The sequence below is a fragment of the Gadus macrocephalus genome, chromosome 17 (genome assembly GCF_031168955.1).
Source record: "Gadus macrocephalus chromosome 17, ASM3116895v1".
Classification (NCBI taxonomy): Eukaryota; Metazoa; Chordata; class Actinopteri; order Gadiformes; family Gadidae; genus Gadus; species Gadus macrocephalus.
In genome coordinates, this window is record NC_082398.1 from 8,451,439 (window position 1) to 8,476,256 (window position 24,818).

Genomic DNA, 24,818 nt, shown 5'->3' on the forward strand with positions numbered 1-24,818 from the left:
GAAGGTATTTGATTGTAACAGGTACAATTAAGCAGACACCTGTTTTACTGGTTAATGTGTATGCACCTCATTTTGATGCTTTAAATACACATCGATTCATTTTTGGTGGTGATTTGAACTGCGTTATTAACCCCGAATTAGATCGCTCCAGCCCCAGGCTAGCTCATCCCTCTTCCATGTCAAGGGCATTTGCAGACTTTATGTTAAAAAACGGATGCGCTGACGCATGGAGGTTTCGTAATCCACATGCAAAAGAATTTTCATTTTTTTCACCGGTACATCGCTCCTATTCTAGAATTTATATTTTTTTTTGTGGATGCTAGTCTCCTTCCTAATGTGGTTTCTACTGAATATTTGGCGATAGTTATAAGCCACCACTCCCCTTTGGTTCTTGACATGCTATTGACATCCCATCCAAGACCCCGTCCTCTCTAACTAGGGTTTCTGTGATTATATTTCCTCCTCTATTGACGAGTTTGTTTCAATTAACAAAAATGATTCTACCTCTTACTCTCTCCTATGGGAAGACCTTAAGGCATACCTTAGAGGCCAAATTATAGCTTACTCTGCCAATTTAACTAAACTGTATAGAGCTGATCAGACTCGACTCACGGAACTAATCCTCAATTTAGATCACCAATATGCCAGTAACCCTAATCCCGAACTGTATAAGGAGCGCTTCAGTCTGCAGGCTGAGTTTGATTTGCTCACCACTAGGCAGGCAAAGCGCATGCTTTTGCAATCTCGCAGTAATTGAAATGAACATGGCGATGAGGGTGGTCGCTTGCTCGGCCATCAGCTAAAGCGCCAAGCTTCCTCACGTCTCATTACTCAAATCAAGGACTCTGCGCTCTCCTGTCTGCCCCTTCCGATATTAATGCAACATTGAAGACGTTTTATTCGGCTCTTTACCAATCCGACTCCCAAACCGACAACACCAACATGGACCGATTTTTTAATAATCTTAGTGTGCCCACTATTGATCCTGCAATTGGACACAACCTAGCTTTGCCATTGGTGCTACAGGAAATGGTTGATGCAATAAGATCTATGCAAAGTAACAAAGCCCCTGGCCCTGATGACTATCCCGAGTTCTTTAAGAAATGTTGTAGCAAACTAGCCCCACTTCTTCTAGCTGTATATAGTGAGTCAATCGAACGGGGGACATTACCACCTACCCTGACCCAGGCATCAATCTCTCTCCTACTTAAGAAGGATAAAGACCCTACTTGTTGCGGGTCCTACAGGCCTTTATCGCTCCTCAATGTTGATGTCAAGGTCTTAGCGAAGGTGCTAGCAACACGTCTCGAGGCAGTTTTGCCAGATATCGTCTCGAAGGAGCAGACAGGATACATTAAAGGGCAACATTCTTTCTTCAGTATCCGAACATTAATGAACATAATTTATTCGACCCCTACCACTAAACGTCCTGAAGTTGTAATAGCACTGGATGCCGAAAAGGCCTTTGATCGAGTAGAATGGCTGTATTTATTTACTGCTCTTAAAAGATTTGGTTTTGGTTTTATATACAGATCCCCAGGCAAGTGTTTGCACTGGGGACACTCGGTCTGATTATTTCCCACTGTCACGCGGGACCCGGCAGGGCTGGTCCTTAAGTCCGCTTTTATTTGCCCTAGCTATCGAGCCCCTATCCATAGCCCTGCGCTCTTCCGCCCTACTTCAGGGAATCTATCGTGAGGGAATCGAACATCCTGTGTCATTATATGAGGATGACCTCTTGCTCGATGTCTCGAATCCCGCTACAGCTATTCCGTTTGTGATCTCTATTCTTAATGAATTTCGCTCCTTTTACGGGTATAAGCTTAATCTGCAGAAAGTGAGTGTTTCCCTCTTAACATCCCCCCCTCAGACCTCCAGCAGTTGAATTTGCCATTTAATATTAGCCGCTCGGGGTTTAAATATTCAGGGGTCAATATCACTCCGTCCATTTCAGCTCTTATGGCTGCAAATTTCACTCCCCTACTTAACCAGACTAAATCTGACTTTCAGAGATGGGGTAACCTCCCTCTGACGCTGACAGGCAGAACTAACTCAGTGAAGATGACAATTTTACCCCGATTTCTGTACTTATTCCAATCCATTCCAATATTCTTACCAAAATCCTTCTTTCAATCGCTGAACAAACTTATTACATCATTTGTTTGGACAGGAAAACACCCAAGAAATAGTAGAACGTCACCAAGAACGTACTAGAAATTATTAAATTTGGAGGGGGCCTTGCCTTGCCAAACTTTATGTACTACTACTGGTCAGCTAATATTCAAAAACTTTTGTTTTGGTTCCATACAGTTGACACCTCTTGGGAGACCATTGAATCAAAGTCTTGTCTGGGTACATCTCTTTCGGCGTTGTTGTGTTCCCCTCTTCCAACTGTCGTGTCTAAGCACACCAAAAACCCAATTGTGTTGGCTGCCCTTAAGATCTGGTATCAGTTCCGGCGTGATTTCAAATTCTTATCCTCGTCTATACTTGCTCCCAAAGTTGGTAACCACCTATTTCCCCCTGCTTTAGATGCCTCATTTTCTTTCTGGAAAGCAAAAGGCATTAATTGCTTCTTGGATTTATATGAAAACAGTTTTTTCCAGTTTTACAGATCTAATTACGAAATTTGGTTTACCACGTTCCCATTTCTTTCGTTACTTACAAATAAGGCAGTTCATTTGCACGCAGTATCCTTTGTTTCCCTCACCACCCTCCACTTTGCTCTGGGAGAAATTACTTAAATTAAGTCCCAATCAGAAAGCTCTTATATCCCGGATATATACCGGTCTTATGTTGCTCAAAAACAAACCTGTGCTCAAAGCTAAGGTTGCATGGGAGAAAGAATTAAATGTCGATATCACAGATGACTGGTGGGCTAAGGCTATCGATAGAATGAGCTCAACATCATCCTTTGCTCGCCTTGGGCTCATACAGTTTAAGGCAGGGGTCCCCAACCTTTTCAGCATCAAGGACCGGTATGATTCTCCGAAAAGTTTCACGGATCGGGGGGGGGGGTGGTTGGATTATGTTGCGCAGAGGTTGCCAAAAATGCAAACATGTTATATGCAATCTAACAACTGCATACAGACTCATGGCATGTAAAAGAGTGACAGTATTGCGAAGTGAATAAAAAAAAATAATAAAAAAAAAATTAAAATAAATAAATCTTTCTCTGCGGACCGGTACCAAATGACCCACGGACCGGTACCGGTCCGCGGACCGGGGGTTGGGGACCGCTGGTTTAAGGCATTCCATGGAACCCACTTTTCTAAAGCCAAATTGGCAGAGATATACCCTGACAAAGACGATAGCTGCAACCGGTATGGCTTTGCCCCGGCTGACCACAGTCATATGTTTTTCTCTGTCCAAGACTGAACATTTTTTGGTGTTTTGTCTTCAAAACACTGTATGACGTCCTGCAGCTAAATCTTCAGCCATGTCCTTTGACAGACATTTTTGGGGTTCCCATTGTGCCTTCTGCCTACTCTAGACCTCAAGCCGATGTTATTGTGTTCTCTTCTCTCTTAGCTTGGAGAAAGATACTTTTTGAGTGGAAGTCTCCCAAGCCTCCCCTGTCATCTTCCTGGTTGAGTCGTGTTATGTTCTACTATGTATGTTTACTATGTTTTCTTTTTTTAATGTAATTTCCATATGTCGAAGGATTGTTTGGGGTATGGGGTGAGTGGGGGTTGTTAATGTTTGTATGTTTAAATTAAAAAGAAAATTCGATAAAAATCGTTGATGAAAAAAAACTAAAAACAAAACATTCACCAATCAGCATTAAGATTTTAAGACAAGCAAAACACCCGTAGATGACAATGTCCCGGTTAGCTCCTTTTCCTTTGAGGAATGTCACAAGAGTTTGAAAAAGAGGAAGAGTGAATATTCCTGCCCCTGCGCATATTTGGCAAAGCGGGACATCGACATTATCTTGTGTTTCAGTCAAACTTTTAAGTAATATTTTGATGACTATTGAAAATATCTGATAATTGCCTCAAAATAGAAAAAAAATCATTCATATCGGTGAGTAGGAAACGTTTTCTTTTACAGATATTTGCTACTACACCCTAGCCCTTAATACCGTTGTTAAAGATGAACTGAACTGAAATTTGAAGTTTAGTTGATATAACAGATGTATTGTCTGCCTTCTCACCGGTAAAATAACTAAAATGGGCTGAACTTGCTAAAAAGGGATTCAATTGTAAGGTGAAAGGGGTGAAAGTGATACAGGGCTCCGCCATGTTGGATTTCAACAATCAGCTATGTCACTGGCATGGTAACCTACTCCTACTCTGTGGCTCTAGAAGCCATAGCAGGTAATGACTGACTCAGGCTCCGAGGCTCGCTGAAATGGCTACGGAAAAGCAAACGACCAGGTCTACAGGACGAGCATCTTATTGCATTGCCCCTGGATGCATTAATGAATTATATAGGGTCAAGGCAGCTGGGGTAATCATACATTTCCACAGGCTACCTTTGAATAGGAAACAGGCCTTAATACATGGCTGGCAGCCTTAAAACTGACTAACCCTCCGATGTCAATCAGCCCCTGTCATGTCAATCTCCACAAGCTAGCACTCCAACCATAAGGTGTATAAACTATTACCCAGACGATATCACAGATCTGTTTCCAAGCGGCTAATTAAACCACGGCGGGTCTGTAAACAGAAGTTCCACAAATGTCCCTTTCTGCTCACCCTGTTCGCCGACTAGCCGATTGCTAATGCAGAAGGAGGTAAACTCGAAGAAGTAGTTTCATAGCAAGATGTATCCGTGCAATATCCATGAACATCCACCTAAAGTAAACGTGACACTCATGAATCTGCCTCGCTTGTCTGCAGCAACGACCTAGACCTATTTTTATTTTTATTTTTTTGTGTCACTTTTCTTAATGGTCAGAAACCAACACGTTATTGATGTTGATTATTTCAGTTAATCTTTAAAGAATGGCAAAGGAGTTTCAATTTTTTTGGTATCGCAAAAGTAATCAAACAAATTAATTTTTAATGGAAATATTCTCACTAAGTAAGAACTTACTAAGTTATGATTGGTTCCCAAGCCTATCCAACCTGAAATGTATTATAAACTAGCTCCCAAAAGGCGTGATAAAAACCACCACTGATGTACTCACCTTCATGCCAAAACAAGGTTTGTTACAGAGACTACAGGTGTGGGGGAAAAGTTCAGGTTTGACGCCCATGTAGTCGCTGATCATGGCCGCCGTCGGCACTCTCTTGTTGGCTGGCTTGACTGGCGGAGGTCTCTGGATGGATACATCAGATGCTGGAGGGGGTCCCTGGTTCGTAGGGATGGACCTGGGGATGGGAAGTGGCCCTGGATCGGTGGCTGGAGCTGGTCTCTGACTTGTATTCCCAGGTTCTGGAGCGGGTTTGTGACTGGTGCTTCTGGGGCCTGGAGCTGGTCTGTGACTGGTGCTTCTGGAGCCTGGAGCTGGTCTTTGACATCCTGAAGACGCCATACGATCGGCACCGGTATCCCTCTTAGGTATAATATTGGTGGCCGTAGGTTTAGCAACAGGTGCTGCTGGCTGCAACGCAATAGGTTCCTTCTGAGGGGAAGCGACAGCAGTCTGGATGGACTGGGCGGCTGGCCTTTGGCTCCGGGAAGCCTTAACACTTGGTAATGGACTGTAAACAGGAGAAGAGATGTTAGATCTCTGTGAGCCATTGGAGAACAGTGGACCACTGGGTTTGGCTGGTGCTGCATCCTTTGGTTGAGTGTCCCACATTTGGCTCAAGTAGCTGCTGCTGATCACTTTACTTTGCTTCTGAAAGGTAGGAGGAGCTTGCGCCTCACGCTTTACATCGGCCCTGGACGCGCCCCTGGTTTCTGGGGCACGCTGGCTGCCTTGAGCCTGGTGGCCCGTGCTTGACTGAGAGGCAGCCGATGAGTTTTTTGCCTTCTTCTTGCGGATGTCTCGCAGCAGGTAGTGTAGGTTGGCGGGAGAGAGCTGGTCTTCTGGGTAGGCACAGAGTTCCTCCAAGTCTTCTTCCTGAAGGTCGAAGCGTTGGAGGATGTCCATGGCTGAATTACAGGTGAATCTGGTCTGGTTGTTATCAGCCTCTCCGGAGGTGGAAGGATGCTCATAGGCCAGTGACGATCGAGGAGACGGTGTAGAATCTGCTCCTGCAGTAGAAGACCTGTTGTTGCTAACATATTCATCGCCACTTGAATAACGGGAGACTGGATATCGCTCAGAAGATGGGGAGTAATGTGATGGGGGAACGTTTGTTGCAGTGGGAGAGAATGAAGTGGAGTGATAATTGCTTGTTTGTTGGCCCGAAGGCCAATGGCAATTTGGGGCACCACTTGGCATCGTTTCCGAATATCTAGAAAACTGTCCACTGGAGATGGGCGGTGATGATCTATAGCCAGTGGGCGCCAAATCCAGAGACCCCAGAGGCCAAGCAGTTGTATGAGTATTCTGGTCTGGCGCTGGCATCTTTATTATCGATTGGAGGCCCGCCTCCTGTCGGGTTCTTGTGATGTGGACATCAATGGAACTCTCCAATTCAGTGGTTGGCTTACTCTGAACAGGGATACAGCCCATAGACCCAGGGTGCATCGATGGGTACATGTGGCTGGGATTCATAGAGGTCCCCGCGTAGACACCATAAGATGCATGGGTAGACCCAGGGACCATGTGAGAAGGCGCTCCAACATTTCCAGGGCCTACGTGGGCACTTGGAGGTTGGTAGCGCTGTGGAGAGTCCTGGCTCTCAGGGGAATGGGGGTAATACAGATCGCGGGACATGTTGGCGACCTTCAGAAGGCTGGTTGATGGGGTGAAGGGGCTGGTGCTGATACAAAGCAGGAGGAAACGCTGCTGCTGATAGCAGCAAGAGAGCTGCTAATTTCAGTCCGAGCTAAGAGCGGCCCGGCGGCAGGAGGAAGCAGACTAGGGTCCAACAAACCAAAGCTGAAAATGGTTAGAAAAAAAAAACAGTTATACAGATGGATAACATGTTGACATTTTAGGATCAAGTTATCGTCGTCATCAGGGGCCTCTGGTGAATGGATCCAAGCAGGTTTCCCCGGACCGATCAGGAACAGTCCAATTAGCCACGTCCTAGTTAGCGCAGTCACAGTTCCCTGTTGCAGGTAGGAATTTAAAACATAAATGGCACGACCAACGAAAATCCTGGTAGTAAAGCAAAGAGCTAGCAGGAGGGGCGGGAGCTACTGCTTCTTTATTTGGTACAGACAGAATGATTTGTAACCACAAGCAAACTACTTCATTGGAACATTGATATTACAGGCATATGAAATGGTTGGGGAAGCAGATGGAACAATGAACAAGTTGAAGGGGAACCTTCAAGTTATGCTATTTTCAGAATAGTTTCATACGCATGCTATGAAGAAAAAAATATTACATAATTTCCTTTTCAAGGCAAATTTTCAGAGCTTTTTATCCACAGTAAAAGTAGGTGTTGCAGACCAGGATTCAACCACACGTCTTTGAAGCAGAATCGCTTACATAAGAAAATAGCCATTCTTGACAGCTTCCGTTTAGCATGGTTTTAAAATGCGACTGTAATAATCTGATCGTGCCAGGACGCAGTAATTCTCATAAACCGCAAGACACATGCCTCTCACAGTGATCGCATTTTGTGTTCACCGCGACACATAGCTAATTCAGAGCGTAAATATCTATTGAAAATCCAATAGCTTTTTAACGAAAACGAAATCAGCAGATTTACGTCTTTCAAAAAGGTGGAAAGTGAAATCTTAATACAGATCCAGCGACAGTTTACTTTCAAGTGTGGACGTCAGATCTGTGTTACATTCTGGCGCATGCGCTCACTAAGGCTGCATTGAAACGACATGTGTGGTTGACATGCTAGTTCTTGACCCGTAATCTGTAACCTCTACAAGTAGATGGATAGGGAAACTGCTGTCTAACGGCTACACATACGTTGATTTACTTTTACATTTTGACGCTTTTATCTAGGGGTGCAACGGATCACAAAACTCAAGGTTCGGATCGTGTCGAGGTTTTTGAGTCACGGGTCGGATCAACAACTATCAAGATAACAAGACAAATGTGACTCTAAATAAAATCTTAAAATGTGTAAACAAAATAAAGTGAAAAATTAGTAATAATAATCCTGCTTCCTTTAAGCATAGTCAATACTTTAAAAAATTGCAATCTGAGGCATTATTCCTTCTTCTATTTAACATGGATAGTAAATAATCCCTAACCCTGGAATAACAATTCAGGATGTCTGCATTGCCTGGGGAGGGTTTGGAGATTACACTCTCCCAAGGCAATGCAGACAACCTCATCTTTTTTTTCATCAAGTATGGTAGCAAAATACAGTTTCTGTCGTGTTTTATTTGGCATTTTGTAAATCCATTGATTTCGGTTGGAAGACTCATTGCTATGTTCTAGCCCTACTCTTTATACGGAGAACCGAGGGAACAGACTATAACCAAACATAAACATGTCCGGTTCCAGCCGATCCGCGGATCACTTGCGTTGTGAACCGTGAGGGTTGATCCGTACGAACCGTTGCACCACTACTTTTATCCAAAGCGACTTACAACCATTCATTCACACAAAGTCGGCGGAGTCAACCACGCAGGGCGACAGCCAGCTCTTCAGAAGCAGTCAGGGTGAGGTGTCTTGCTAAGGGACACCTATTAGTGTTGGCTCGTTCGTTCGCGAACCGGTTCGAATGACCGAGTCTTTAGGACGAACGAACTGAACCGGTTCGTCTCTCTCGTTCGTTCGGTCGTCTCGTTCACCATTCGATTCACCGGAGACTCGACTGAACGAACGAACGAGTTTCCGGTAGCACTAACTCCACTGAGTCTGACTGACTCAACTGAGAACCGTGCAATGGCGTGCATTCCATGATGCGATTCACTGTTACCGGAAACTAGGCTGAATCGCGAACGACTCCTCCACGTTCAGTTGAGTTTCCGGTGAATCGATTCACCGGAAACTCGACTGAACTAGGAGGAGTCGTTCACGAATCATATGTTCGTTCAGCCTGGTTTCCGGTAGCGGTAAATCGCATCATGGAATGGACCCCATTGCACGGTTCTCAGCTGAGTCAGTCAGACTCAGTGGAGTTAGTGCTACCGGATCTCGACTGAACGAACGAACGAACGAACGATTCGCGAACGACTCCTCGTGGCGAACTGAATCACGCGAACTGGGTCACAGAAACAAATCATTGAATCCACCACTAACACCTATGCCGTGTTCCAATACCCGTACTTCCATGAGTATACTTAAAGGAAGTACACTATCTGCACTATCCGTACTCACTTGAGTACGCTAATTTTTCAGATGCGAGTGCTGTTCCAAATCGAGTACTCTGTGGTGCACTTACCGGAAATGACGATCACGACTGCCGCCGTGGCTCCTCCCCCGCAATAAACATCCCGCTTTGAACGGTGAACTCTTTACGCCTAGCAGCTATAAAAAGCTATAAAAACTATAAAAACTACAAAATAACTATTAATGCAGGCTATGTGGAAAATGCGCCGACTTTGGCTCAGCCTGGCTCCGCCTTTTCCGCTACGTAGCTAAGATGTCTGCCGTTGAGTACGGGGAGTGTCCTTCGATCCACACTTCACGATTAGCCCGTTTTGAGTACGGCATCCGGGTCCTTGAGGTATACTTATTTTCATCGGATCTGAATTGGAACGTACTGCGTACTCAAATTTTGGCTAGTAAGTACGGACAGTACGGGTATTGGAACACGGTAGATACTCAGCTTGGAGAAGCCGGGTATCAAACCAGCGACATTTCCGGTCTACCTCCTGAGCAATCATCACCCCGTTGACGGGCCAAGGGTCTGAAATCATTGGATTGTTTTGTCTATATGTATTTATTAGAGATGCTCCGATCAACATTTTTTGGCCCGATCACCAAAACCGTGATCTGCCAATTGCCGTTCATTGCCGATCACAGAATGGCAGGGGAATGGGAATCTTCCATATCTTTTATCTGTAATCTGGGAAGGTGGCAAGCACCAGTTTCTGTCCCAATAGACTCTTTATTTTTTCTCTTTGGATCCCCCATGGCCGAAACATCAAAGCCACCGCAGATTGTCATATACGGTACTGAAATTTGCCTGCACGCATACTGCTGTCATTACGGTACTGGAATGTGCCTGCGCGCATTCTGCTGTCATTAAGATACTGAAATGTGCCTGCACGCATTACAGAGATATGCAAGTTCTCATTAAACGACACTGAACAACCGTTAAACTGCCTCCTCAAAGGATCACAGGATGCTCACTTCATCAATTGTCCCGACACCCGCTGGAGTGCACGAATTGATGCAGTGAGACCTGTGGCAAAACACTTGCCCAGAGTGATTGAGGCTCTTGCCTCCATTCTAAGCACATGCAGCCTTGCAAATAACGCTAGAGCTGATGGTGTCAGTGTCAAGAATTATTTTCAGTCGTTTGAGGCCATTGTACTTCTCACCATTTGGGTTAAACTATTGCAGTGTATTGATAACAGGAATGTGATTCTACAATCAGGCAAGATATCGCTTGAGGTAAAGGCGGCCAATGCACTGAAAGGTGAGATACAGGCCTTTAGAAATAAATGGGATTCTTTCCTCTCTGAGGCATCATTGATTGCTCAGGAAATGTATATTCCACCTCAATTCAAAGGAGAGGTTAGCCGTGAGAGGAAGAGGAAGAGGTCAGCCGTGAGAGGAAGAGGAAGAGGCTCCCTGGTGAGACCTCGGAGGAAACCCAACAGAAAGACAGTGCAGGTGCTATGGAAGAAATCAACCCTACATTTTATGGTAAAACTATGATTATTATTAGGCCTATATATCATAGTGTTACTTTAATGGTGGAAGGTAGCTGATCACCTCTCCCCTATAAGTTAGGTTTGACATGGCTCCAGGGAGTAAGTTCACTCTGTTCCTATCTTGTGTGCTTTTTCAAGGGTAAAGCTCACATGTACACCATCGTTCTATATGCATAGTGGTTAATGTATGTTCAAGGGTAAAGCTGTGACCTTGAAAAATATACTATGTAAATCAACATTTGTGGTTAATGTATGTTCAAGGGTAAAGCTGTGGCCTGGAAAAATATGTTACGTAAATCAACATTTTATGTAAATCCGACCTCATATTATGTAAGGATTGGGTATATAAGGAGCAGGACGAGAATCATTCTGGAGTGTCTTTGCAAACCTCACTCGGCTTTGTTGTTGCTTGCTTGCGGCTAACAATAAAGTCTGTCAATATTTGATCCGGACTCCCCAATACCTTGTGCACCCTTTGTTAGTTGAAGTGATAGAATTCGGTTCGATTTTCTACCACAGTGCAACGTTACGAAACACTGTTTTTCACCACCATTGACCACATAATTAGTGACTTCGATTCTCGCTATCAGAAAATAGCAAATAATGTTGAAAAATTTGCTGCCATACTTAAAGTGGGCCAATTAAGTGACAGTGATATTTCTTCTTTGAGTCAGCCACAGATAGCTAAATACAGAAAGGACCTCACACCTCAATTTGAGAGGGAAATCATACATCTCAATTCAATATTTAATGCCACGTCCCCTCACTTTGCAGATGCCTTGGTCTCTTGAATGCAATTTATAAAATGCAACTCCAGAGCATTTTTGGAGGTGTGCATTGCCCGTAGGATTTTTTTACACTCCTGTTGCTGGTGGAGAAAGGGCATTTAATAAACTGAATCTTATCAAGAATTATATGATTATATGCCAAAATATATGTATATTTTGGCATCTAAATGATTAGTGCAACAGGCGGGGAAAAAGCGATGATGTTTTTATACGTCTTTTTTCATGACGTTCATACATTCATATAGTTTAGAAATATCTGTAAAATATTGCTATTGTTTTGATTGCTGATTACTGTGTCTATTAGATTTGTGCACCTGAAAATATGTCAGTTTTCAGTGGATCAGTCTATATGTTTGACTGAATAAAATGTTAACATCAAGGGGTTGAATGCGGAAGCCTGTTTACTGAGAAGTTTGCAGCAGTCCATTAGCTTATTTCTGTCTATAGTTACTACAACCCAGGTAAATGTGTCACTAAATACTGACATCTAGTGTACAAAGTAGCCTAGGTAAATAGGTAGGTTTATCATGTTGTTATTCATTTTCTTCTGATGATAATGACTACCCAATTTTGACCCAGTATTACCCAATATTTAATGATTATAAAATGTGAATGAATATATAACATTTAAAATGTATATATGTTATAGAAAATATTTTTAGAATTTTTGGGGGGTGGGGGGCTCCATAACTGAATTCTGTCAGGGGGCCCAGAATTCCTACGGATGTCACTGCCAGCGGTGTAATTATCTGAAATGTATCGTTTTCATTTGAGAAATGCGCTAGGAGCAACTACTGCTCGCACATATGCCAGGGCCACCGAAAAGTACTACCCACATCCACTCGGCTGTTGATTTATTATTTTTAAGACGGACCTGAGAAACCGGTTACAGGGGAAACACCTGGCCATTTGTACACGCTTGAGCTTAAATTAGTGGACAGGACAGGCTAGTGCCTCTCCAACTGATACAATGTGTTATTATTAACAACAACCCTCCATTTGTTTTTGTCCCTACTAAGACAAACCAAATGGCCGGTGCCTTGCCGTCTGGATTAGGCAAAGCCAGGGTCATATACCTTATCAAGGGAGACACTGCATCTTTTCCTTTTGTGATTTACGCTTTCTTTGGTAGAATACTGACCCTGAACCTTTGGTTGGGTGAGAAGAGGGATAGAAAGCCAAGGAGCTCGTATGGAGAATGCCCCTCACCCACCTGCACTATTCAACCTTACTGTACATTCACACCAAAAGCTTTAAAGCGATAAACGCCCATTCACTTTCTATTAGATATGCGCGATAAAGCGATAGAAGCGATAAAACGCTCGAGCGATAGATTTAAAGCTGTAAAGCTGTGAATGAGAGTTGAAAACAGCTCAACTCTATGCAAATGAGCTAGTAGCGTTTCGGCTGTAAATGGCCGCCAGCCAATCGGAATGTAGATGTCTCACCGGCGTGGGTCCCAGTAAACGTACGCGGCACGCGCAAGAGCGATATGAGCTGAAGCGATTTTTGACAGTGTTGCGTTTTGAGCTATTTCAGGGATGTTGCATCTTTTACAGCTTTTGGTGTGTGAACGTACAGTAAGGCTGTATCTTGCTGTATTACATCCTGTAATAAACCATCTACTCGCTCTTCTGATACAACCTGTCAAGCTGCCTTGATTTCCACAATAATTACTATGGTGAAAATACAAACTAGGGCCCGACCGATTTATCGGCCTGCCGATTTAATCGGCCGATTATAGCCTTTTTGAAAATAATCGGCATCGGCCAAAAAGACGCCGATTACAACCAATTTATTTATTTATTTATTTATTTTTATAAATGTTATTGCGATTAGTATCCTGCAGATTGCGCTCCTACTCGCCTTGCTAACTAACAACTTTAGCTGGAGTAAAAAAGAGGAGATTGAATTTTACCGTACAACATGAAAGCACGCTCGCTCAGGCAGCTGCGCGCTCACCTCACCAATGTACACAAGACGCGTTGTTTGAGCATGTTGTGAGGGGGGGGGGGGGTGGAAGGAGCCATTGTTGACGGGGGGGGGGGGGTTCTCGAATGAACAAAGAAAGCCATGACAAACGGAGGATTTTACCCCCTCGGTTTTACAAAGGAAAAGTGAGATAAGACATGTAAAAAGGCCTTTACCATTGTTGCAAGCAGTCTCATCGTTTTACTGACCAACACAAACACAAGCGCACCAGCCAATTGAACGAAGCTCAGTCCTTTTTCCATTTACTTTTTCACACAAGTCCTTTCCACTGACTGTGAACCCGTTCTGGTTCACAGAAAGTGTTGAAAACTTGAAGTCAGTGAAGTCAGTGCCCAAAAAATTCTCTTCGACCCGATATAGAATGTGTAGGGTTAGGGTTAGGGCTAACCCTGTATATGAAAATGAGTTCAACAAATTCAACTACAATAGTAGCATAAAGCATCTTAACTAGGGGAGAGTCCTACTTTGAAAGAAATTAACCCCTACATTTTATGGCAAACTATGATTATTATTATGGGAGAAATTAACCATTACTTTTATATTAACAATAAGTATTATCAGGCATACATGTATATATATATATATATATATATATATATATATATATATATATATATATATATATATATATATATATATATATATATATCTCAGGCATATACATTAATGGTGGAAAGAAGAAAGAACCATCTCTGGGCTTCATACAGAGCCTGACTGCAGATTGACTGCAGGCAATGACCACATGCTCAAAGGAATGCATGGCTGACCGTCCTTATCAGTAAGGCAATTCTGAGCATGTCCCTAGGGCGGTCATATGATCTGCAACACAGCTCAGTTTGAAAGAATAAGAGTTGTTGTTCCGGACTCCCCGATTCCTCATGTTTATAGTAAGTTGAAGTTTTAGAACCCTGATAGTTTCTACTACATTATCAGGCCTATATATCGTATGAATACATTAATAGTGGAAAGTAGCTAATCACCTTTCCCCTATAAGTGAGGTTTAGGGGGTCTACTCTTGGACGCTGCAGTCAACCGCTGCGCGGACAGAGCCCCAAAGTCCAAACATCCACAAAAACCAATCTGCCAGTGCCCTTTTTTCACCAAATCTCTCTAAATTGAGAACAAGAACAAAATCACTAACAGTGATAAAATGCATTTTTTCAAAACTGCTTGCCACAAAAAATGCTTGGCCAAAAATGGCCCAAAACATAATTTTCGGTTTCGGCCGAAGGAGTAAAAAGGCTGAAAAAAATAAACATTTTTTTTTGATAAAAAAAAAAAAAAAAAAAAAGTACATTGTTCTTCAATTCTTGCTATAAGGCCTGCTGGAATGTTAGAAAACGTTCAGTATTAAATAAATATTTGTATCAAATTTGTAATTGATTTTTTTTATTAAAAAGCAAGACAAAAAAGTTTATAAAAAGGACATTTAATTGTTTGATTTATGCAATGGTGAAAAATTAAAGCAAAATGTATAAAAAACAGCAAAAGCAACATTCGGTATTCGGCCTTGGCTTTCAGCCAACTGTTTCAGTATATTCGGTTTCGGTTTCGGCCAAGAATTTATTTCGGTGCATCCCTACTTGTAAGGCTAATCACACTCGCAGCTGGTGGCATGTCATTGGACCTTTAAAAAAAACAAGAAGGAAGTTTTGCGAGTACAAGTACATGAGCACAGTATCGTGCCCAAGAGTACTGGTATCGGTATATCCCTAATTATGTATTACCTTTAGATGGTAGTTAATTGATCCCATACTCACTGCAATCGCCAACAAAAAAATCCCATGACGCATTCTGATGTACAAGTCCTATTGTCAACCACCTCTAATCAATATAACTAGTGATGCAAAGTTTGGATATTTTTTCAGGGTACTATGTTAAGGGAATTTTTCAGCAGACAACTACACGATAGAGCCAACATAAATCAGTCCCCATAATAAGGTCTATTTTGGCACAAGACGAACATGTGAGAGGATCCACTTTAGTGCACACATTAAAACGCCACAGAAAAAGGGTCCCTATAAAGTGATGAGCAAAACCATGAACGAAATCAATGTGCCACTCAAAGATACAGATCATACGTACTAGATCATAGAAGTGATGCGCAGGGACGCAGGAAGTGGGGTGCTCCGGGTGCTGCAGCACCCACCTAGTGGACAACAGACGCAACTACAACACTTGAACTCAGGCAATGCCGCGTTTTTTTATTTTTCTTCTCCGTCATTCGATTACATACAGCACCCAGCGCCGCCGCTCTTATAACGTGCGCATCACGCTGCGCGTTATAGGAGCGTTTATTATCCCTCCCCGTCAACAATCGTTTGCACCCCCCCCCCCCCCCCCGTCAACAATCGTTTGCACCCCCCCCCCCCCCCCCCCCCCCGCTCAACAATTCAGTAGTCAGCACCCCCCCTTCATATGACTTCCTGCGTCCCTCGCATGTGCAAATCCAAGAAGAAATGAACGATATCAAAGTTCGCAGATACAGATCGCGCACAAGATTATTTCCGTTTGAGCGACTGTTCATGAATCACACCTGACTAGCCCAAACCTCATACGCCCGTTTAGTCTTCTCTCAACGTTGAGGCACTGCATCCCACATAGCAAAAAAGCACCGTACATCCAGCGGTTTCATTATTTCTGATACACCATATTAAATGGTTGATGGCTCATTTAAAAAGGGAAGATAACAGTAAACAAACTAAACTAGTAAGCTGATAAAACCAGAGGCACTAAACGGCGTGTCCGCGTGGTTTAGTACCAATCGGTTACCAACACAAACCCTGATTTAGAAAGTAGGCCTATTGGAGGCTTTTATGATATACCTGGATGGCGATAAGCTCAAGAAAGTTCAGAAGTTCAAACTCCAAAGTGAGAGACAGCAGCAGGCCAGCCCGTTGAATAGCGTAGCTGGCTGCACTTTTAAACAACATATACAACACAGGATAAATGTACTATCAGACACCGGGCATATCTTACTTCTCGAATATCGTTGCTTTGTTCGGCTGGGACCCAAGACTCCCGACGTCTCTCTTTACAAGGCGATGTTGGTTGTGCGCTTTCAAGCGAGGGACGAAAACTCCTGTGTTGCCAGGTCTGCCTTCATCCCCCGGCTCCGTCTACGGGGTTGCCAAGTCGGCCTTCAAACAATACCTGTTTCTTTCCCAGATTAATTATGAATTGTGGTATTCGCAGTTATTGAGTAGAAGCAGAATACTTCACATCCACAATCATTCATTATTTATATAGGCATGCTTCAGCACCAGACAAGAGAAACACTTAATAATATATATAACACTAGTTTATTAGAAGAATCATTTTAATTTCTCACACAAACACCCTTTTAAGATAAAGTTCATGTATGGAAGAAATTAACCATACATTTCAATGGCAAACTATAGAGTATTATCAGGTCTATAGATACATTGATAATGGAAAGCAGCTAAATCACCTCTCCCCTCCATAGGAGAGACACGGCGCCAGAGTTTAGACTAGCTGCAGAAGTTGACAATATTTCATGCATGGCTGACCCGCCTTATCATAAAAGGAGAGTATACATTCTGTAGGTGGGGGCATACCATATGGGGAATAGCTTGGTGTGTGAGAATAAAAAGACTGTCATTGATGTATAAATTAATGCTGATTTAACGGTTTAAACTGAAAAACCAATGTGGAGAAGAAGCGCAATAGTCAAGAAATCCAGCAATTCTTTTGCAAAACCAACTCGGCTTGGTTGTTGTTCTCGGATAACAATAAAGTCTTATTTCATTCTCGATCCGGACTCCTCGATTCCTCATACTTTCTTAGTTAGTTGAAGTGATAGAATTCGGTTATTTTCTACCACACATGTATGGGAGAAATTAACCCTTACTTTTATATTAAATATGAGTATTATCAGGCCTATGTATCAGGTACATTAATGGTGGAAAGCAGCAAAACCACCTCTGGATTCAGAGGAGGGCCTCATACGGCAACACATCCTCCCATTGTTGAGATTAACTGCAGAAGACGACCACATACTTAAAGGAATATATGGCTGACCGTCCTTGCCATATAAGGCAATTCTGTTATTTTCTACCACACATGCAGTGTAGTGCAATGAACAAGTGTGTCTGACCTCTCTTTCTCTCTCACACTCACACAAAATGTGCTGTTACCAAGTAGTTTGAAGGCGGTCTGCTTGAATTACACGCTCGGTTCCACTAAATTACACAGGGAGGTTTCAATTTCGATTCAACTTATTTTGTGATCGGATGTGCCACATCAGAAAACAGGTGGCACGTCCACACTTCACACTTGAGTTCAAAGTCTGCGACCGGCAGTGCCGCCGCTCCCATAACGCGCACTACGCGCTGCGCGTAGGGCCTCAAGTCCTGAGGGGGCCCCCAAAAAAAAAAAAAATTTGTGTCAAACAAATGTTATGTATCAACTGTTATGTATCAAACATTTCAAATGTACAAGTCAAAAGTAAGACCAGTGTCGTCATCCCACTGAACCTAACTCCAGACTCAACACCCCAGTGCCCTCATCATCATGTCGGGAGACTTTAACCACGTCACCTTGGACAGAGTTCTGCCGACCTTCAAGCAATATGTGAGCTGTCCTACCAGAGAAGAGAGGACCCTGGACCTGATGTATGCTAACATTAGGATGCATACATCTCCTCTTCTCTCCCCCCTCTGGGCAGGTCAGATCATAACCTGGTGCACCTCAAAACCCTGCAATGTGCCTCTGGTGAAGAGGAAGCCTACGACCACAAGGACTGTGAGGAGGTGGTCGGGGGAGGTTTATGGGGCACTGCAAGGCTGCTTTGAGGTGACTGACTGGCCTGCACTCTGTGAGCCCCACGGGGAGGACATTGAAGGGCTCACAGAGTGCATCACGGACTACATCAACTTCTGTGTGGACTGCAATGTCCCTGCTCGGACAGTTACCCGTTATGCCAACAATAAGCCGTGGATCACCAAGGACATTAAGGCCGTCCTGAATGAAAAGAAGAGGGCGTTCAGAGATGGCAACCGTGATGAGGGCAGGAGAGTACAGGTGGTACTCAAACTTGCAATCAAGGAGGCAAAAGGCAGATACAGGAGAAAGCTGGAGAATAAACTCCAGCAAAACAACACGAGGGATGTGTGGAGTGGTATGAGAAACATCACTGGGTTCCAGAAGACTGGTGGCATGGGGTTGGAGGGCCGTGTGGACCGGGCCAATGAACTGAACCTATTTTTCAATAGGTTTGATACTGCGGCCCCTCCCCCACAAGACCCTTCTGCTGGCTGCCCAACACCTACTGCCACTCCACCTCCCCCTACTCCTTCTCCTTACAGACCACTTGTCTGCCCCTTGACACCTACCTACTCCACCCCTCCTCCCTGCTCTGCCTCATGGCTACAACCCGAGGTCCTCACCCCTGAGGCACCGTGTCAAGCCCTGGATCAGAATCCAGAGACGCGTTAAATGTTTTCCACCATTAGATATATAGGCCTAATAATAATCATGGTTTGCCATAGAATATAATCATTAATTTCTTCCATAGTGGCACATGGGTTTTTTATTGTCTGAATTATACAGTTGGTTTGACTTCTTGAGACCAAAAGGGTCAAGGAGCATAATAAGGTAATTTTTTTTTAATGTAAAACATCGATGAAAATATATATTTGAAAAATAAGCCTTGTGGCACATGGGGGACATTAATCTGTATGTTGCAGAGTTGGTTTGACATCATTCACTCAAATGGTTGAAGTGCATAATCGGTTTGTATTTTGAATGTTAAATTAATGTTGAATATTAAACTAACTTAATGCCGGTAACGACTTGCCATAGCAACCCTGCCGACATCAACTTGTAGCGTCAATATATAGATATATTTGTAAGCGTTTATATACATTGACATCCTATGTATATGATATAGGATGTCTATGTTTGCATATCCTTTAATTATACCCTGTCCATTAATCCCTGATATATGGACACCTATACTAAGTAATTCCAGTCAAATTGTCTCTTCAGCCTTCAAAACGAGAGCTGGTACATTGTGGAAAATGCATTTAACTGTAATCAGAAAACGCGGTTATGCTATAGATCAGGTCTATTCAACTAGCGGCCCGTGGGCCAAATGCGGCCCCTCTTAATTTTTTTCTGGCCCGCAAGAGGTTGCATGCAAAAAATAAATAAAATAAAGGAGAAACATAGTTGCATGCAAATCAGGTTTCTGTGTGTAGCCGGTGATACTAGCCAGTATCAGTACCCCACAATCAGGAACTGGCATCACTTATTCTGACAATGTTTGGCTCAACCGATACGTGTGAGTCTAGCTTTTCTCATATGAATGCCATCAGAACAAGGGCACGTTGCTCCATGACCTATGAGAAGCTGCATTAGTGTCTCAGGATGAGCCAAACGAGGCAAACAAGGCAGTGCAATCTTTCTCACTGACTCACTGGCTCAAAATGTCTCATATGTACAGTAGTCCTGTTTTGCGGTGATTCAAACAACATTGTTGAATTCTAAATACGTGTCCAAAATATGTGAGAACAAAATCTTTTATAATGATATGATTAAAAGTGAAGAAGGAAGGAATGCGTCTGACAAGTTTATTCCATGTAGTAGTACTATATATATTAAGTTAACACTACTTTAAGTAAGATTTATTTGTAGCGATTCATTCACGTAGTTTTACTCTGTGTGACCCATGAACCTCCAGTGGTTTTCCTTTTCGCCCCACTTGTTAAGGAGGTTGAATAGCCCTGCTATAGACCCTGGAGTTAATGTGGTATAAAGGCTGCAACGAATTTCGAATTATAAATTTCTACAATGTATGCTTTAAATACGTCCATGGTACAGATGCCCAATGTGAATAATAGATGCGTGTGGACCGCTGAAGAGGTAAAACGTTTCCTTGCTCTCATCGAAGAAAAAAACATTACAGCTATTTTAGATGGAAAACGCAATTCAACTATATATCAGGACCTAAGAGAGGATGTTATCAAGAGGATACGTTTTTGCGAACTTTCTAAAAATTCGCATCACCTTTTAGATGGAAACGCGACTACACACACAGAGATAGGCCTAATGAGAGAGAGAGCGAGAGCGAGAGAGATCCAAAGTGAACCCCACTTTATCAACCGAGTAAGCACGCCCTTACCGACTTAGGTGGTGCTGCAGTATAGGCATCGCTGATGTCATCGTCCGCTGTCAGAAGCCGCTCTGCAGCGAGGAGCACACGCAGCATGGCTCACACCACCGACCCACACACACAGACAGAGTCCATGTGGCTGTGTTTGTGGCGGATACGTGGCGACGGAGAGACAGAAGACTAACTAAGAGATGTATACTAGAGAGAACACACACACACACACAAACTGCTTTCAGTCATAACCCAGTGCGCTTCATTAGAGCATCATTACAGCCTACACTTTCACATGCACACATTCCCTCACACACACACACACACACACACACAACATCCAAACAATCCTTTGGGTATACTGAGACAGAATTTGTCTGTTGATGCATTTTATAAGTCGAGGGAGAGAGATAGAGACAGCCAACCATATCATCTGTACACATATATAGCAAAAATGTATCTATACATACATATAACAATGTAGTTTACATTTTTATAGCAAATACTCAACACCTAAATAAATGTCAGGAGGAGCCTCTGAGTAATAGACGAGCCGGGGAGAAGTGAGCCAGAGTCACTTTCTGAGAGCAACACAACACATCAGTTCCTACACTGACACACACAGTGAGGGGCGGTAGCGCTGTGTATGAACACACAGCTGTAAACACACAGCATGCAGTGCAGTGATGCTAGGAACAATGCTATAGCATGCATGACTACCATCATATCAATTAGGGAGATGGGAGGGTTAGAGGGAGAATGAGCAAGAACAGAAGAGACGGGGCATATGGTAGATGGTATATTATTATCATCCAAATAACGAATGCCATGTCAAACAAAATGTACAAAAAACATACACACGTGTACCAGGGCTTTGTCCAATCAGAAGCACCTCCAAACCACTTCATAGGAAATGAAATAAAAATGTAATATGTGTATGTATATATATGCATTTAACATGTATAAGCAATACATATATATGTATGCACACACATGTATTAAGATATACATTATAAATAACACAATTTGTGTGTATTCCTAGTTGTCTATTTACTCTGAGTGAAAGCCCAACATGGATCATCTGCTAACTAAGAGAAAGAGTGACAAACAACGCATGAAAGAAATGATTAAATTTTTTTTGACTTTTATTTAACATTGTTATATGAAATCATTAAACATAAAATAGTTTGATACATAGAGAACTTTAATAAAGCGGTCACACCATGATGACTCCTGTAAAAAGTAGTAAAAAGTAAGACCAGCGCAGTCTACTCCATCGTGAACTCTTCGTCTAATAACGACCTCGGAAGTGCAGACCTCTGTTCTTCTGTACTCTGAACGGTCAGAGTACACATCGTCCTTTTGTTTTGACGCCAAACAAACTCATCTCCTTCGTCACACACTCCAAACGATATAAAAAATGATGGAACAACGTAGACGAGGCTCCCCCATATTCCGGTGAAACCAATGAAAAGACGGTTGTTTGTTTGTGGGCGGGGCTAGAGTCATTTGGGGGCGTCGCCAGGAGTAGGACCTCCTGATTCGCTCCTGGATTGTTCCTCTTGGAGACCCTGGTAATACTTCTGTAAGAGGAGGAGTGAATTCAGTGTGTGGCGCTAAAAACTAACCAGTCATGTATTAACAGCTTTGAACACGGGGAATGCATTAACCCAGTAATTGGAAGTGATTGTTCGATTAACATCCTGATTGTACAGACAGCGATTCATTTTTTCCCTTTCTTACAGATGAACTGTAATTCGCTTTAGATAAAAGCATCTGCTAAATGTCCTAGATGTCAATGTTAATGAAAAATGTACAGCTCCAGTGTGCAGAGCATTTCCAACTGTAGCGACTGAGCTTTTCCCCCTCCCCAGAATGCATTAAGAAGAACCCTCCCATCCCAGCTCAGCACCCCTCTGCAGTGCCCTAGCAACTCTCACTTTGGGAAACACTACTGTGCAGAAGAAGGAATGAACTAGAAAGGAATACGGTAATCCGATGTGGACAAGATGTGCACAGTCTAGACTAAGCACATTATGAGTACCCTATTGGTGAGGAATATACCGTATGGACAGTAGCGTAAAGATTTTTTCACGGCTGAATGAGTCCTTGATTTAGACTGGTCGATCAGTTCTTCCTCAATAGCAGACTGCTGCTATAATTTAGAGACGATTGCTATGGACGCCATTTCCCGATTGGGAGGTTCCTGCCAGCAGTATAAACCAGGCAGAACCAAGCCAGTAGGGCCTTGCTAATCCATTGCGGTTGTGGAAGGGGTTCATAAAAGGCCTGGATTTCAAAGGACCATTTCCGAGATGCATAAAGGGCTGCGTCTACTCACACATCGTCTCGGACCCTGGGCCACAGTTCACCCCTAAAAGCCTCTCGGAGCTGGGTAAAATGTGGTGAGGTGGTCCAGAAATGAACCACTAGCTACCGCCAACAAAAACCCTTACAGAGGGAGAGATTGGACTCCAGGGACCATGGTGGCTCCTCCATAGGAGAAAACCCCAACGATTAGGACAATCGGTTGACAGGGTTTGGACCTGCTATTGAAGGTGACACATTAAACCACCAGGTATGAGTGTTATTAGCCATTACAAGCCGTTTTGAAAAACTGCCTCTAGTTACATCACAAGTGGGCGTGTCCACCTAGATGTACGACGGATAGATGAACGGAGATGGACACGCCCACTTGTGATGTCAGAAGAGGCAGATTCTCAAAACGTAATGGCTAATAATCATACTCACACCTGTCACCTTTAAAGATGTTGAGGGTGAATCTCCAGGCTTCGCTTCGGAGGAGCTCAATCAGCGGCCCGGCCTTTCAAAAAAGACCATCATACCAGCTCTCAGGCTAAGTACTCACAACTTGAGAGGCGGTCGCAGATACAACAGGTCAGAAGAAGGAGTCGGGGAAGAGTAATCCAGACAGGTCAGATCCTACAATACCCACAGGATGTCAGTAGGGTAGCCACTGGGTTATCTGGTCGTGTATGGACTAGGACGCTGCCACAAGGGCCCTTTAGAGACTACCGTCCCTTTAAAGCTGCTTTCACACCGCCACGCGGCAACTCGCTGCCATCATACATTTCAATGAGGGAAGGGCGGCAGAGGGGAGGCGGTTACAAAAGCGGCTGTTGAACACGAAGCGGTTGCCGCCCACGTGAACGCGGACAGATTTTGCCCTATTGCTCAGTTTTCCCCGTGTTTAAACTTTCTGCGGCAGCAACAGCAGTAGCCGCTATTGAAAAGGCCTGGAGTCTCATTTATAACCGTTGCGTACGCACTAAACGGGGCTGAAATTGGCGTACGTGACTTTCCACACCAAGGTTGTGATCTATAAAATACCAACTTGACGGGAGAATGTGCGCAGCCCTAAGTAAACTCTGACCCATGCGTACGCATGGTTTGGAGGAAAAGGAGAATGGGAGACACAGATGGTGTGGTGGTGAACTGAAGTCAGACAGAAGAATTGTAGAGGCAGAAGAACGATTATGTTTTATCAACGCCCTTCATAAATTTAATTTCAACCCGTATCATGCGTTAAATCTATGTAATCAGAATAATTTAAGTCAACTGCGTTATTTCTCAGTTATAACTCCAGACACATCTCCTTAGAATATAAATTAAAAAAAAATCAATATTTACTCCCGTCACTCCATACTGTCCACTGACGGCGCGACTGCATGGAATGAAGCATCTGTCCAACATGTGTCAATGACATAATATTTTTATGTGACACTAGTGTAAACACATAATCAAATGTCATTTAAATCCCAAGGGTGGAAAACCAAGCCACCCTCATCACAATCGTTGTCCATTACTCTTGATGCTTTTCATGACAAATCAGGCATTAAAAAGGTGTTACGTTCAAGAACATTTTACGTGGGTGATTACAAACTGATTATCCAAGGTGTTCTCGGTCAGTCTTATTACCGTAACCCTAGCTTTTTTGTTTTTCTCAGTCCTTCTGCCATTGGTTTCCGGCAAGACATAATACTTGCATCCAAGTCTTTTTTATACGCAGATCGCATTCATGAGGTCATGGGCATTGACCATTTATGGTTAAAAAGGGGCGTGTACAGGGCGGACCGTGAAGCTGA

General features: G+C 43.3%; 1 protein-coding gene across 5 annotated transcripts in view; it reads right to left on the minus strand.

Moving 5' to 3' along the window:
- Positions 1–21,839: 21,839 nt before the first annotated feature.
- The window catches only part of LOC132445789 (uncharacterized), a 45,630-nt gene continuing 42,651 nt past the window's right edge, over positions 21,840–24,818 (minus strand). For all 5 annotated transcript variants that reach the window (XM_060035936.1, XM_060035933.1, XM_060035935.1 and 2 more), the window contains one exon: positions 21,840–22,295. In XM_060035936.1, coding sequence (XP_059891919.1) covers positions 22,218–22,295 — 78 coding nt within the window. In that variant the 3' untranslated portion in view covers positions 21,840–22,217. The remainder of the gene's footprint in view (positions 22,296–24,818) is intronic.